Below are 16,151 nucleotides of genomic sequence, written 5' to 3' on the forward strand. Positions count from 1 at the left end.
TAAGTAGGTCTTGTTTATGAGTTGTAATGGGGACCTGTAGCCTCTTATTCGCATATGGAGAGCAGCCGTCTTTGAAAGGACACCACCTCTTCAACTGCCTGATGGCATGCACACAAACACATGCAAAATCAAATATCCGCTCATCCACACACCTTCTGATGACTTGGCGCTTACGTGGTCGTCTGCTTATTAAAATGACTATAGAATTTACGTGTACAAGCTCTTTCAAAGGAATAAATAAAAACTATTTCTGATGTCTTTCCTCCTCTGTCTGCTTCTGAAGATGGTCCCCAAATGTAGCACCAGTATGCATAATGCCACAGTTACCTGGTGGAGTGGTGGGCCAGTGGGCAGCCGCTCGTTCACTTGGATCGGGGCATACAGTCGAGACAGTCAAGCTGTTTCAGTGAGGGTACAGTCAGTAGCCACCAGGACCGGCCTGATGTGTGACTATTCAGTTGTTCATTCTTCACAAAGCTCTTTGTGTAAATGAGGTGTTATTTGGATAGCAAACAAATGTGGAAGTCTAGCCTGGGTTTAATTTTTAAAACCACATATGGTCCAATTAAGTTAATGGAAACTTCTCCAGATAAAACAGCATGTCTCTAAAATAATGAAGAAAATAGCATTCTTGTGATAGTTGCTGGCATTTTGTTCCCACCCCCACCCCTCAGGAGAGAAGCCCAGGGCAAACAGGTAGGAATCTATGACTAGGAATCCTTGAATAATAAAGTGTAGCAAGCTCACAGAAGCCTGAGCAGCCAAAATAGTGGCTACTGTTTTGCTTTGGTGGAAATTGTTTCCTAATTACTGACAGGAACAAAAATAAAGAATCTCTTTGAGCCCTCGACTTGGGAATAGGATTGTATTGTCTGGGTAAAGCCACAGGGTACTGGAAATGCTTTACATTATTATAGGAAATGGATAGGCAACTCCGATTCTCTTTGGTCTAGGTGGGATGGGGGATTGTGGCTTAGCCTTGTGATTTAGCAAGCTGCCTAATTATGGAAATGTTACTAAACAGGTATTTATATACTCCTAACTATAACAGCTTTGGGAGATTATTAGTTCTTCATCTACGCTAGACTAACCAGGGAATTTTAACAAATATCTATGCCTGGTCCCACCTCATCTCAGTTAAATGGCTCTCTGGTGTTGGCCCCAGGTGACTATAATGTGCCGTAACTGGTGACAGGAGGACCAGGCTAACACAGCTTTGCCTGACGGCATTATCAGACACCCCTCTTCCAGTCCAGGTCAGGCAAGGTTCAGCCCTGTCATCGCCAGACAGGGAAATGGCACCAACAGCTGTGAGAACTACTAAGGGTCACGCAGTTAAGAGCCGAAGAACTGCTCAACTTAGAAGTGACTTCGCAGCTGCAGGGACATGATATGGGTAATGAATGGCACAATTACAGTCCGCTTCTAGCAGCAGCACTGAAATGGGGACTGTCTGTCCACCCGCTCTTCAGATGAACCCTTAAGTGAACATCACCAATGACTACAGCAGTGAGTTGTCCCAGACTGGCAAAGCACTTCTAGGCTTCCAAGCAGCTGCTCTCCTTAATGGGTTAAACAACTGTTCTTATGCCACTCTACCAATTCTTAATGTGTTTTGGTTCCTGCCCCTTGAGTATATAAATCATATGCAGATTAATCATGTTGAGTGTTCTCCTTTTCTTTCATTTTAGGAACATTACCCTTTTGCACTATCTAATAACTATTGTGGAGAATAAGTACCCCAAGGTCCTCAATTTAAATGAAGAATTGCGGGATATTCCTCAAGCCGCGAAAGTCAAGTGAGTACGGCGACAGCTTCTTTTCCCAGCTTACCTGTGCAGCGTGAGGTGCTTAGCCTCACCGCACAGATGTGCAGATGTGTGAAGCGGCCCCTCTCTCCTTCCCTCTGAACGCCATAAGAAAGGAAGTTGGAATCACATCCAAATTATTCAGATGTGTTCAAGGATGTATATTTGTTCTACTCCTTTGGAATACTCGCCACCCCATTGTGTAAAACCTGATTTTCGTAGTAACCAGAGTCTAAGCAGCTAGGCCTGCTGGCACAGGCCTGTAATCCCAGCTTCTCCAACTCAGAAAACAGAGACAAGAGGGTTGCAAGTTCAGTGCCTGCCTGGGCTACAAAGTGAGGTCAAGGCTGACCTGGACAACAAGAGTAAAACAATCGCAGAGGGTGTTGCCAATGGCAGAGTGCTTGCCCAGCGTGGAAGGACTGAGGGTCAGCCCACTAATGCTTTTGCACAGCAGCTCTATTCAACACAGGGAACCCTGAGCTAAAGGAGGACACATGTAAAACAAATCGCAGTCGTCCATGTGAGGGAGCTGCCAGTCATTTTCACAGATACACACACTCCTTGGAACCAGGCAGCCCTTTAATAGGAAGCAGTCTTTATGCAAATCAAGAAACTAAAAATACAATGGAAAGTCGCCAGACCTTCCCCACAGATCTTGGGCTGCTTCAGAGATGGAAGCAGGCAGCTTTCCTCACTGGTTCCTCACCTCCCCCAACTTTTTGATATACATATATACTTAAGCTGTGCCTTTTCGCAGTGAATTTACAACCTAGAATGAGTAGGCTAATTATCTCCCTCTGCAGAACTTGGTAGGAAATACAGTAGGTAGCACAAGAAATTAATCTATTAGAGTAAATGAAGTATGGGTGAGCTCTTTGTTATGGTGGGAATTGTCTGTGAGAATTGAGTTTGAATCTTTAATGTTTAAAAGTTGTGAAATAAATAATCTTTCTCCACTAAAAACAAAGAAGGCAATGAAAATGAGAAATAACTATGACAGCGCTCAGAAAAATGCCTGCTGATTGAGGCTAAGTGCTGTCCGCTCAGCTGTGGCCGTGATGAGCAGCAGCATCCAGACTGAATGGGGTCTGGGTGAGCCACTTTCCTAGAGAGCAGAGTGTGGCAGATGCTCATTTCTAGGTACAGCAGTGTGCTGAAGCAGAGACCCTGTGAGTCAAACATCAATTTTTTTTTTTTTTTGTGCTCATGGGAGACATTTTTCTTCTGTTTTTAACCTGTAAAATATACCTGCTGGCTGAGGAAAACAAAAAATGTACAGAAAAATTCTATATATATAAGTTCCATGTTTCTTTAAAATGCTGTAGCCTTTTGTGGGATCTGAGAGTAAAAGGGAGGGATTTTTTTCATTTTATCATATTTGTGTGTGTGTGTGTGTGTGTGTGTGTGTGTGTGTGTGTGTACAAGCACATGCCATGACAAGTCTTTGGAAGTCATAACAACTGTGGAGTCTGGTCTCTCCTTCCACCTGAGGAGTAAACTGAGGTTGTCAAGCGTGGCAGCAAGCACCTTTACCCATGGAGCCATCTCACTGGCCCTGGATTTTTAATCATTTAAACTAAACTTAACACACACACACACACACACACACACACACACCAACCCAAGCATGAACTATGTCAAGCCGCAGTGTATTACTCCTGTGAACTTCATGCTGACTGCCAAGATGTTGCTCTCTCCCACAGCATGACTGAGCTGGACAAAGAGATAAGCACCTTGAGAAGCGGCCTGAAGGCTGTGGAGATGGTGAGTACCTGCTTCCCACTGTAACTGCCGGTCTCCTCACCATTCTGCTGGCACGCTGGCCTTGAGCAAGCACCCTGGGCATGCAGTCTGCCCGGGATAAACAGGACTCCATCAGACAGAACAACCACCACCAGGCCAGCACAAGCTGTGCCCAGTGTGGCCGCTCAGCTCCATGCAGCGATGTCCTGAGGGACTGACTGCAGTGGGAGCTGGAAGTGGACCTCGAGGGCCACCTCTTCACCTGGAAAGCAGGCCTCCTCAGAATGAGTGGGCCGGGTGAGGCAGTCTTCAAGGACCCTCTCCATTTCCAGGTGCCATTACTGTTTGATGTTGGATTTCTGAAGACTAAAGCAACTTCTCGGTTGCTGTTGAACGGGCCCTTTGAGGAGTCTTTACCAAACACACACCTTTGGGACTACTGTGCCCAAGGCACAAGGTCATGGTGACCCAGAGTCCCTGCCTTCCAATGCTGCAGTGGTGAGATCAGCCAGTTCCCTCAGCAGGACCCTGTCTAGATAAGCACAGTGATCAAAGAGGAGCGGGATGAAAGGGCCGGATTGAGGCTAGCCTGGAGGCTGGTGGTGGACTGACATGGTCCGGAGGAAGTGCTCCCCTAGAGGACATGAACTCCAGTTACAGCTTCGAAGCAGGGTGGTGTGAAAAGGTCCATAGGAGGGGGGCTGCCCAGGTACAGAAGATCAAAAGGAACCATAGGAATGTGTCCGAAGGCAGAGGAGTCGGAAGAGTGTATGTAGCACAGCTGAGTCAGGACACCATGGGAGTGCCACCTGAATGAGGCTGCCAGGAAGCAAGCCCGGGATGAGAGCCACCACTCCTGGTCGGTCCCGCCTGCTTGGCTCTGTCTCTCCTGGGTGAGGTTACTGATTCAGAGGCATGCCCCTCCCTTAAATGCCTTGAGGTTGTTTATCACCAAATGCCATGGCACCCCTGTTTCTCTTGTTTTAATCACAAACCTAGACACTATTGAATCCATTGAAGACAGTACCAATAAAAATATTTTTTTCTTTTTTTTCCCCACTAAAATTTCTGAGCATGTTTTTGAGGGGCTAGGGACTAACGGGGAAATAAGAGTTGTGTTACGGGTACCTGACCATCTCTCCATGGATCTCAGGAGGCCCAGCCTCCCCGGGACATTATTGGCCAGGAATGCTTAATAAACTGCAATGGTTACCTTTTCCCTCTCAGGTAGACTTTCTTGAGACTCAAGCAGCAGTTGTGCCATCTCTAAGACAGGTAGCGGTCACTCTTGAGCCCTGTGTTTGAGTTAGCATAGACCAAGACCCGGTCAGGGTGGTGTTCAGGGATGTGCTTGTAGCTTTGCTTGCTAAAACATAGCTGTGCTGCCTCTCCTTCCTGGGTGACATAGGCTACATCATGCTCTTAGTAGGCAAGGGTCTGCAGAAGCTATCTTAGGGTTTCTTTCTGCTGTGGTTGACACCATAACCAAAAGCCACTTAGGGAGGAAAGGATTATTTCATTTACATTTCCATATCACAACTCATCATCAACAGGAATCAGAGCAAAAATTCAAGATAGGAACCTGGAGGCAGGAACTGAAGCAGAGGCCATGGAAGAATACTGCTTGCTGACTTGCCCCTTATGGATTACTCAGCCTGTTTCCTTACACCACGCAGGATCACCTGCCCAGGGGCTGCACAGCCTGCAAAGAGCTGGGCCCTCTCATAATAATTATTAGTCAAGAAAATACCCTAAAGACACATCTACAGGCCAGTTTAGTGGGGCATTTTCTCAACTGTGACTCCCTCTTCCCAAATGACCCTAGCTTGTATCAAGTTAACAAAAAATACCAACTAGGGCCGAAGCTTTCTCTGCCCCTGGCAGCTGAAATATCTAGCTATAACTGGACATATTAGGAGGCAACAGAGCATAACTCACCCAGATATTCATGTGTTCTAATTGTGCTTTGTCCAAGTCAGTGATGCTGTGTGAAGTATCAGAGATGAATCTGAATACAGTGATTAGACAAGGACACTCTTTAAGATGGTTCACCATCCCTCTACCAGCATGCGCGCGTGTGCACGCACGCACACACACACACACACACACACACACACACACACAGAGTTCTCGACCAAGGTACTAAAATTGTGGTGATGTCTTCCAGTCAGAACTGGCTCCATAATTTATGGCTTTTTGCTTGTTATTTCATTTGATTTTCATGATCACATGCATATTGCCCTTTTTTCAGAATGAAAGGCACTGAGATCCAGAGCAATCTGTCATTAAAAGCAGACAGCAGTAGTCTGAGTCAGAACCAAAAGCCCTTGGGCACTACACTCCTGCTGAATAGTGTTTGCCAAAGAGGGGTCAGGAAAAACCTATGACGGTCAGTCAGTCAGGTGGCACTTAGCATAGACTGGAGCCAGCAAACTGAGCTCAAATCCTGCCTCTGTCATTGATCAGCTCCTTGGCTTTGAGCAAAGAATGAAATTCCACTAAGCTCTATGTGTCTGTGCAATGGGAATAATGATGCTGTGGTCCTGTGGCTGTTAATAATGTGTGTTTGTTTCACAATGGTTGGACTTCGCTACTGCAGTTTACTTCGGCCATCTATGTGATCCTCACCACGGTAGTGGAGAAAGTGGAAAGTTAACAAAAGACTCACTTTCCTACCTGTCAATTCACCAAAACCTAGTGGTGTGGACAGGAAGAAGGGAGGGGAGATTATGTTGCCGCATGCTGCAGCTGCAGTTCTGCTGACCTAGATACCATGGTTTAGGAAGTAACTAGGATTGGTAGGGAGGCGGGCGGCTGGAAATCAAGACACCAGAATTCTGCACCAGAACATCAACCAAGCAAGTTGAGCTTTTCCCTCATAAATCCTTTGAATCCAGTGTGCTCCTACTGTTTGTTTGGGTTCTGTTGATTTGAACTAAACGTTAACTTGCTTCTAAAGCCAGAGTGAGAAATCACCCTGGTGATACTCAGAAAATGAAGAAGCTGTTTTCAGTAGTCTGCACACGGGCGTGGCCCTGGTGTGGAGAGGGCTAGGGTAGGGAAGTGGAGTAACATGAGATCTTTTAGATGTGTTTGCTGTCTGGGTTTTTCAGCTTGAGTCCTGGGGAATTGGAGACAAAGTGTAAGTGCATATGAAACCTTCACCATCAGCATCTGTTTCCTGTTTCAGGAGCTGGAGTATCAGAAGTCTCAGCCTCCCCAGCCTGGAGACAAGTTCGTGTCCGTGGTCAGCCAGTTCATCACTGTGGCTAGCTTTAGCTTCTCGGATGTTGAAGATCTTCTGGCAGAAGCTAAGGAGCTGGTAAATTTCCCTGTGCACTTACTTGTGTGGTCCTTCAGGCCTGAGCTCCCATGTGCTGCTTAAAGACACCAGCCTGTTTAGGAAGAAGCAGGAGTAGTACTGGAATATCACAGTCAGGAAATGCACCTGCAGATCATTGTTTTCCAGATCCCCTTGTTCCGTGGAACACTTGTGTTTTTGTCTCCAGGGTAACCCTTAGTATCTAACTGTCCTGTGTTGCCTTTTGCCTGTGCAAGACTCCGAAGGGTTGGGATGGTGGCACCTTTCCCTTGGTTTCCACTGGATTGATATGCTCATCTCTGAAAGCAGAGTAAGTGATGAGAGCCAGGAGCAGGTATGACCAAGGTCATATGTCCCTGTGTCAGATGCTTATCTGAAACAGAGCCTCCAGGGGACAGGATACTGTCTCTGCAAATATGCGGAGCATGTTAACAGATGCATTTTATTTCACAGCATCATTGCAAAGGAACACTAATTTAGTAAGACATTTCTTTTTTGTGATTCTATTTAAAATTTGTTTTCTTATGTAGAAAGGCTAATAACATTTTTTTAGGTAATAACCAAGACTTCTAAGCATGCTATCTTGGTATTTCTTCCCTCAGGTACCTTCTTAACTATTCATGGGTGGTATTAGGCCCATTCTCCACCACAGCATTCCACACTGTCCATCCCTGAGTTTGCTTTTTGTTGCTGTGCTAAAATGACCAAGAGCAACTTGGGGAGGAAAGGGTTTATTTGGCTTATGTGCCCCTATCACAGTCCACCATGAAGGGAAGTCAGGGAAGGAACTCAAGGCAGGAACTGAAGCAGAGCCATAGAAGAATGCTGCTCACTGGCTTGCTCCCCACAGCTTGCTCAGCCTGCCTCCTCATTCAACACAGGACCACCTGCCCAAGGGTGGTACCACCCACAGTGAGCTGAGCCTTCCACATCAATCATTAATCAAGAAAATGCCCCAGGCGGACTTACCCACAGGCCCGGCTGTTGTAGGCACATCCTCAGTTGACATTCCACTTGTCCAGATATGTCTAGTTGACAAAAACTAACCAGCACAGTCTTTCTGCTGCACCTCACACCCTTTACCTCAGTCTTCAAACTTGAGCTGTAGGCATCATTTGCCAGTGGTCACATTGGGTTATTCCATGTGGTTTATTGAGTTCAAGTTTGGAGGCTGTGTTCACAAACATCAGCGAATCTCAGTACTACCTTCCAGCCGCACCACATAAAAAAGGAGACAGTATGTGCCACATGGCCGCCATTAGGGAGCCACCTCTGCTGTGCCACAGTGGGAACAAAACAAACAGTATCCATGGGTGTGGCCCGAACTGCCATCATGAGAATCCTGTTCATGCTTGTGTTTGTAAAAGAAGGGGCCCCTGCTCTAGAGTCCTAACATATAACCTACCTCATCAAGGAGCTAAAGTACAGAATCAACTGGGATATTTATTTATTTATTTAAATACACATACAGAGAACCCTGTGTTTTTGTGTGTGGGAACATTACTCTGGCCCAAGGTTCCTTCAGATTTCTAAAACTAAAATATACATGACTTCATCGTCACTAGAATTCCTAGATAAAAAGATCATCCATGATGGCTTAAAGTGCATGAACTTGAATATTTTAGAAGCTCAGCTGTAGACTGTTTATTGCTGTTTTGTTCATTCCAGAACTTTTAGAAATCAGCTTATAAAACCATGAATCCAGCTAGACTACTCTAATGTGGTGTGTGAAGAATGTTAGGTTTTTCCCTAAAGAGTTCTGTTTTGTAATAAAATATTTCCAAATAAGTAAAACATTGAGAATAGCTCCACACTAAGAGAAAAGGGTAGAAAGTGTATTTTAAATCAGGAGGGCCAGTGTGATTCTTCAGTAAGTAAAACCACTTCCCATGCAAACCTCATGGCCTCCCAGCCGGAAGACAGAAGTGACTCTAAAGATTGTCCTCTGACCTTCACACGGGTACCATGGCACACATGCACCTGCACACCTACATGTGTGCACACACAATAACTAAATTTAAAATAATAAACTAATTATGAAATGTGTACCAACATGCATATCTTAGTCAAAATTGTCATCTATAAGAACACGGAAAACACCTTCTTTAACATGAATAATTTTATTAAAATATTAGAAGCTTTAATGTAGATAATACAAGAAAAATCAAGTCAATTAGAAACTATGGAATTGAAGAGGATACAAGCCTGCTTGTGGGAGTCTGCCAGAGTCCAGCTCTGACCTACTCTCATCTTTCAAAGGGTTCTTAGGTGGAGGAGAGAGGAATGAGGAAATACTAGGTAGAAAGATAGAAAGAGACAGGAGAAAGACAGAGATATAGGATAGCTTCAGGAGGGCCTTGGGTCAAATACCCAGCCACCTCAAGCTTTATTCCAAAGAGCTTTTTATAATATATCCAGGGGAGAGGCAAAAGACCTCCCCCTTGCAAGATCAAAACACACCATACAGCCAAGTGTAGACCCCTTCCAAACACCTGGTAAACACGCCCCTACCCAGATCACCCTATTCTATAGCCCTGCTGGGTAAAGCAAGGCCAGATTCTCTGACCCTGAGTAAGGTCTCACTAGGAAGCCTCTGTGGGCCTCCACACTTGCTGTGATCTGAATATGAAGAATAGAAGGTCTGATCGGAAAGTCGTTGAGTAGCAGGAAGGAGAATTCAGTTAGCTCTGAAGCCTGACCTCTGAGCTGGGCTGCACAGACCAGCAACGCTGGGCCCTGCCCAGCACCGGAGCTCAGTCTGACAGCAGTGGTGCTGTCCCTGTGCAGTCCAAGTAATGCTAAGACTTGAGATAGCAAACTCTCCCCCAAGTTACTAAGGAAAGTGCTCAGAGATCTAAAATCAGAAACAGTTGGGGGGGGGGGGGAATGCACGTACTGTTTTGTTATTGTATATTTTGTGTAAGTTTTTAAAATTATCCCTAACTTTGTATTTGTCAGCTTTAGAAAGAGGCATTAAACAGATTGGCCTACAGTAGCCTCAGTCAGAAACTTTGGGTGGTATTAATGACTCCACAGTCAGTTATTTTTCCTGATTAGAGCTGGGGAGCCCAAAGACAATATTAGCCTTATTTATGGATAGGGAAAAGCAGCTGTGAAGTCCCAGGTCCCGTTTGTTTTTCATATTCACCATGTGGCCCCAATAAATGGTATTAAACGACTTCAAAGGACAGCTTAAAGCGCAAGGTTCCCGAGCCCTGCTGTGCTTGCCTGGGTCTTGGGTGTCTTGTCCTTCAGTCCTGCCTGCTTGTGTCTACGGTTGTTTAGTTAACGCAGAGTCGCCGTCGTAGGAGGAAACGGTAGGTGTTAGGCTGGAATGAAGTGGACAGGACGCATGGCTTCCGAAGTCAGGGAGTATTGCGTTTCCAGCTTTGGAAGTGATGAGAAGGTATGCTCAGCAGCCGGAGGTAAATAATAGGCTGGCTAAAGTCCGTCCGTTCTATCTGAGCTCTCAGCCTTCTCGGGAGAATTTGATTTGACGGTGGAATCAGGTCTCTTGGAACACTGAGGTCTTTTTTTTTTTTCCTTTTTCAAATCTTTTTCTCCAGTTCACTAAAGCAGTGAAGCACTTTGGGGAAGAGGCTGGCAAAATACAGCCAGATGAATTCTTTGGGATTTTTGATCAGTTTCTTCAAGCCGTGGCAGAAGCGAAACAGGAGAATGAGAACATGAGGAAAAGGAAGGAGGAGGAAGAGAGGCGCGCCCGCATGGAAGCCCAGGTGAGAGGCCTCCCCCAGCAGCTCCCCCTGGAAGCCTGGCTGTGGCCCTTTCTGTTTTCTGTGGTTCAGTCTTTCCCTGCTGTGGGGCTGGGGACCAAAGCCAGGACCACGTGACAGACAGGTGCCGCGGCACCCAGCGAGGGCCCAGATCCAGGCTGTTTCCACAGCACCGTGACCATGCATTCTAGAGTGACTCGGGTAGCTTAGATCCATACCACGTTTCTCCTGAGCAATTTGGCAGTTTCTCAAAAACAGAAAAAGCCTGTCCATATCCCACAAGTGGATCCCCTTAGAAATTACCTTCAAGAAATGATGGTAAGTTTCCAAAAGGACATTAGCATCCTTCATAATAGCCCTGAATTACCTATGAACTCCCTCAGATGCAGAGAATCTAATGAAACTTACCTACAAGGTTGGTAAGGTCGTTTTTCTTTCATCGCCCATTGCTTTTGCAGTGGCCTCACATCACACACACACACACACACACACACACACACACACACACACACACACACACACGTTTCAGCTGCATGTAAGAGATTCCCCCCACCCCCACCCCCACCCCCCACCCCATGGCCCAGAATTCTTCCGTACCGAAACCGCAGTACCCTGTAACCCTAAGAGGATTCCTTCTGTGCGCAGCTCAAAGAACAGCGGGAAAGGGAGCGGAGGATGAGAAAGGCCAAGGAGAACAGCGAAGAGAGCGGAGAGTTTGACGACCTGGTCTCGGCTTTACGCTCGGGAGAAGTGTTTGACAAAGACCTTTCCAAACTCAAACGGAACCGCAAACGCATTTCCAACCAGGTGACGGATGGTAGCCGGGAGCGACCAATCACAAAACTGAATTTTTAATTATCTTGCATCCTTTTCCAGAAAGCGCAGTAGCAGCCCTTTGGCGTGACTAGGACTTTTCTTTACACTGCCTTGCAATCCAAACAGTGGCAATTTCTTCTCTCACCTGTGAGTGAAGGTGTGAATGTGTGTGTGTAAATGTATGTGTATATATGTGAAAATGTATATAGAAGTCTGGCTGTTGTCCCGGGACCTATGTGTATGCTTAAAAAGTTTATGTTAATGTGTGTGCTCAGAGACTCTCTGTGTATGCATTCATATTGAGTGGGGCTCATTCTCTTTCCCTGAACACCGAGGCTGTTCAGAAGCACAATACTCTCTCCTGAAACAGTAAGAGACATTCCTTAACATAAAAAAAAAAAAAAAAAAAAGGAAGAAAAGAAGAAAACAGGAAGTTAAAAAAAAAAAGGCTTGTCTTGTGAAGTTTTATGGTTCCCAAGGTTGCTGTAGTGAGACACTTTTCACTGGTAGAAATGGAGTTGGAAAACACGGATTTGGATGAGTTTGGTGGCTGCCGGCGCGACACTCTGCCCGCGTCAGTGACTGACTTGGAAGAACAGCTTCGAGGTCCCGATGCTGCTGCTGGGGTCCAGTCTACAGATGTCTGCTGAGAACATCTTGCACACATTCATATCATATAGAGTGTCAATCACAATTCTTTTATATAGTTAAAACTTGAACACCAGGATCCCCCCCCCCAATTTCATCGATTTTTTTTCTGCCAAGTGCTCTTGATGATTTCTTTCTTCCTTTATTTCTCTCTCTCTCTCTTTCTTTCTCTCTCTCTCTTTTTCTTTAAAACACGCTTTCTAAATAATGCCACCTGCATCCTGGCTAAAGGCCGGGATTGCCAGAACCTTTTTGTTGACCTAACAATGCAGATATATAAACCTGGAAAATGAAATTTCCCACCCAAGACTTAGTGGAATAACTCCCTGAAGATTCTTATTAAAGGCCTATGGGGTGCTTTGGGGTGGCTTCCGTTTCCCGCGTAGGCCGTGCTGCCTGTCTTGGGATAAAGGACACTCACAGTGGACACAGTGTCAACGGGATCTCCAGGGATGCTCAGATCTATTTATCTCAAAGAGTATTTGAAGCGATTGCTGTTGCGTGTTGTCATTTTCAATTGTGTGTCGGTGACGCTACCTGTACAATTTCAGTCCAAAAAAATAAAGCTCTCAGGGAGAAATGACGAAACAATGAGCATTAGAAAATAAAATATAGATGCTTACCACTGACCTGCCAACTCTCAGTATCCTTAAATTATATGCTATGTAAAGAGGACTGTTACTGTTTTGTTTCCTTTGCTTTATTTATTTGTACTTGGGTGTGGGGAGGGACTAGTGTTTTCTCTATGTTTTTCATCTATCCTTTTTGGTTGGGTTTCCTGTGGAGAGAGTAGTTTTTCCTATTGCACTAGAATATTATTTACTCACTAAATTGAGTTTTTCAGTCAAGTATCAAATATTTATTAAGCACTTACTATGTACCAGGCATAGTAGAGCTGTAGTGGTAAGCAAGACAGAGTCCCTGCCCGCCAAGGAGTTCACATTTTAACGGGTTTTCAGGGACGATAGAATACCAATGTGCATAGTATACAAGGAGTCATACTATTTAAAAATAATCTGTATGAACTATAATGCTTAGTACAGATGGCAAGGGACCTGTGCTGTGTAAAAGCTGTGAAACAGTGCTCTATCAATTGTCAAGAGCTGTGGTTTTTTTACTTTTTTTCCTTCATTGCAAACGTATCGACTTTCTACCCATTGTATGGAAGTAAACGGCTCTTCAGTAGAGCAGTCACAGGTACAAAGCAGAGCTGACTCCGAGCCCCGGGCTACAGTCTGCAAACACACCGTGGCCTTGGTGCTGCCGATGGAGACTTGGCTCGGCCAGCTCGGAGGGGAGGAGTGGGATGGAGTGATGGCGTCCGCCGTCCCTGATTAAGTGCCTCTATGTATATTCTTTTCTATTTATAGCAGGAAAAGTTTGGCCCAGCTCAGTTTTGGAACTGTGGAAAGAGACTCACAACAGAGCAAGTCCATGTAGCATGTCCCCTTGCCCTTTTAAAATCATCCTCACTTTGATGTAGCCATCCTGGTAGGCCTCCTTTACCATTCCCAGTTTTTGTTTATTTCCTAAAAACTGTGTGCAGGTAATTCCATGTGCCATTGTTACAAACAAACAAACAAACAAAAAATCTACTTTTAGACTGGTGCTGGTATAAGTAGCCACTTTGCTCTCTTGAGTATGTATTTTAAAGATTTTTTTTAATAATGCCAAAAAGACAAAGCATTATAATTTTTAAACTTAATTAAATGTCTCGTATCTTATTAGCTTAGTAGTTGGAACCACTTAGTCTGTAGGTGCAAGACTGTTGTTACAGAACCAAGAAAAAAAGATGTTGTGTGTGTTATGAGACTGTACATTTTCTAAAATAGCAATATGCAATAAAGATGACTTCATTGGGTGTACATATGTGTTTCCTATGAATTATTAAAATAGCATCATTAAATGTATTAGTGCATTCTACCATTGAATTTATGTGTTGCAAATGAGTGGTTCAGAACTATCTATGTATTCTGGATTGTGTTCGTGCTGCAGCTAAAGGAGTGTCGTTTCCTCTTACGGCAGCATTTCATGTGTCCAGACTACGTCGGCGCCTCTTTGTGTATCTGGTCTGTGTGGCACATCCGTGCTTCTGAGTCAGGTGTGGTGGAGCTCCAGTCTCCAGAATCAACACCTTCCTGTCCTGCAGTGTTCCCGATGTGAATCAGTATGAGTCATGCCAGCTGTGTAGTGGAAGGCAGGTTTCATTAACATCCTGGGACACAGAGGCTTCCCGCTAGTCTCCTTTCAATTCAATCCAATTTGAAGGCAAGCAACTGTCAAGCCCTCCACACCCTGACCTTTCTGATCTTTGGAATGGACTCAGTGTTCTGATAACTGCCTCCAGTTTTGCTTGCCATTAAGTTACTGGATAACTGCACATTGCCCAGAACTTCTCTGCAGCTGGTCTTCAGACAGGAGAGACAGCTGCCTGTCAGACAACCCCCTGCAAAGCAAGCACACTATTGCCTCCTATCTCTGTGTGAGTGTGGAGCTACGTACAGAACCATGTAGAGCCTTGCTTGCCCTCGATCCACGGATAGAAACATGGCAAGATGTGAAGGCCTTAGATCATTACATTGAGTTTGGTCTGCACCTACCCAACTGTGGCGACAGCTGGGCAGATAGTCACTTCTAGCAGAGTGATATCATGTGCTCCATCTAGACCTTTACCCCTTTGCTGCAGCCTGATGTGGGTTTGTATGCAGTAAATTGGATATTGTGTGTGTTCACATGTTGCCTAAACAAGCTTGTTTGCACTTATATGTGTATGTATATGGAGTCCTTAAGTTGACACGGATATACTAATCAATTTCCACCTTATTGAGGCACTTCAGTCTCTGGCTGAACTCAGAGCGTGCCAATTCCAGCTCCGTGATTCTGGCTAGCCTAACTTGCTAGTTTGTTCCGGGGATCCCTTGTTTCTGCCTCCTGAGTGCTGGGATTGTAGGCCATCACAACACCGGCCCTGTTTTTCCATGGATTCTGAGGATCTTGACTCCAGTCCCTATATTTTCCAGGTAGAGCCACCTTCCCAGGCCAGATTGGACACATTAGTTTGGTCATAATCATTCCAAATGACAGACTCTGGAAGGAAAAACTTGCAGGCATTTCCATTGGGTGGAGAACGTAGGAAACCCTGAAGGCTGGGCAGCTCCTGGACAGGTAGTTGAGTAAACACGAGCTTTGGGGCATTTGGGATAAAGGAGCCAGGACTTCCTGCCTCCAGGCTCTAACTACTGAGTTCTGCTCTTTAACTCCGGTGTTTACATTGTGTTACATCTCTGTATGCTCCCTCCTAATAATATGAGTTTTACTCAAGTTTAAAATTTTGTTGAGGGGGCAAGATAAATGGCTCAGTGGTTAAGAGTACTTATTGCAGAGGAGCCAATAATTCTACCTCTGGGTGTCTAATCTAGAAAAAAAATTCACAAAAAGAAATACTAATGATAAGCATATTGAGGCTTGAGAGGCTGCTCAGTGGTTGAGAACCCTTGCAGAAGATCTGGGTTCAGTTCCCAGCACCCACATAGTGGCACACACCCATCTGTAACACCAGTTCCAAAAGACCCAACGCCCACTTCTGGCCTCTTTAGGCACCATGCACACATGTGGTACACAGCGGGCAAAATACTGATACACAGGAAATGTTTGAAATAATCTGCAGAGGGAAGAAAATCCCTGACCTGCCCTTTGACCTCTTCCCTGGCATGGTTTTACCACTGGGTTTTTATCGGCTGTGTTTCCATGGTAACAAACAGGTGCACAGGATTGGCAGACGAAGGTGGCTTTGTTGTTGTTGTTCTGGTTTTGTCCTGCGAAGGTCTCACCATGTTGCCTGCTCTTACATAGAGTTTTCTTTAAAGCCCAGGCTGGCCTCAGATTCAATTGTCCTAACTATCCTGCCTCAACCTCAACCTCCTGAGCAATTGAGATCTGTATTTTTGTCAAACTTTGACAGGTTTGGGGTGTCCAGAGAAAATAAACGGTTCCTAAAAGGGGGTGGGTTTGTTCATATTACTTGTTAAAATTCCTTCTCAGGGGGAGCCATAAGCAACAATCATCCTTTTTCCCCTA

General features: G+C 45.2%; 1 protein-coding gene across 4 annotated transcripts in view; it reads left to right on the forward strand.

Annotated features, from left to right (window-relative positions):
- Positions 1 to 13,939, forward strand: part of Daam1 (dishevelled associated activator of morphogenesis 1) — a 171,054-nt gene extending 157,115 nt beyond the window's left edge. For all 4 annotated transcript variants that reach the window (XM_006990719.4, XM_016008994.3, XM_006990720.4 and 1 more), the window contains 5 exons: positions 1,692 to 1,799; positions 3,515 to 3,575; positions 6,745 to 6,876; positions 10,443 to 10,613; positions 11,256 to 13,939. In XM_006990719.4, the coding sequence (XP_006990781.1) occupies positions 1,692 to 1,799; positions 3,515 to 3,575; positions 6,745 to 6,876; positions 10,443 to 10,613; positions 11,256 to 11,465 (682 nt within the window). In that variant the 3' untranslated portion in view covers positions 11,466 to 13,939. The remainder of the gene's footprint in view (positions 1 to 1,691; positions 1,800 to 3,514; positions 3,576 to 6,744; positions 6,877 to 10,442; positions 10,614 to 11,255) is intronic.
- The last annotated feature ends 2,212 nt before the right edge of the window (positions 13,940 to 16,151 follow it).

Source organism: Peromyscus maniculatus, chromosome 14 (assembly GCF_049852395.1).
Source record: "Peromyscus maniculatus bairdii isolate BWxNUB_F1_BW_parent chromosome 14, HU_Pman_BW_mat_3.1, whole genome shotgun sequence".
NCBI classification, from domain to species: Eukaryota; Metazoa; Chordata; class Mammalia; order Rodentia; family Cricetidae; genus Peromyscus; species Peromyscus maniculatus.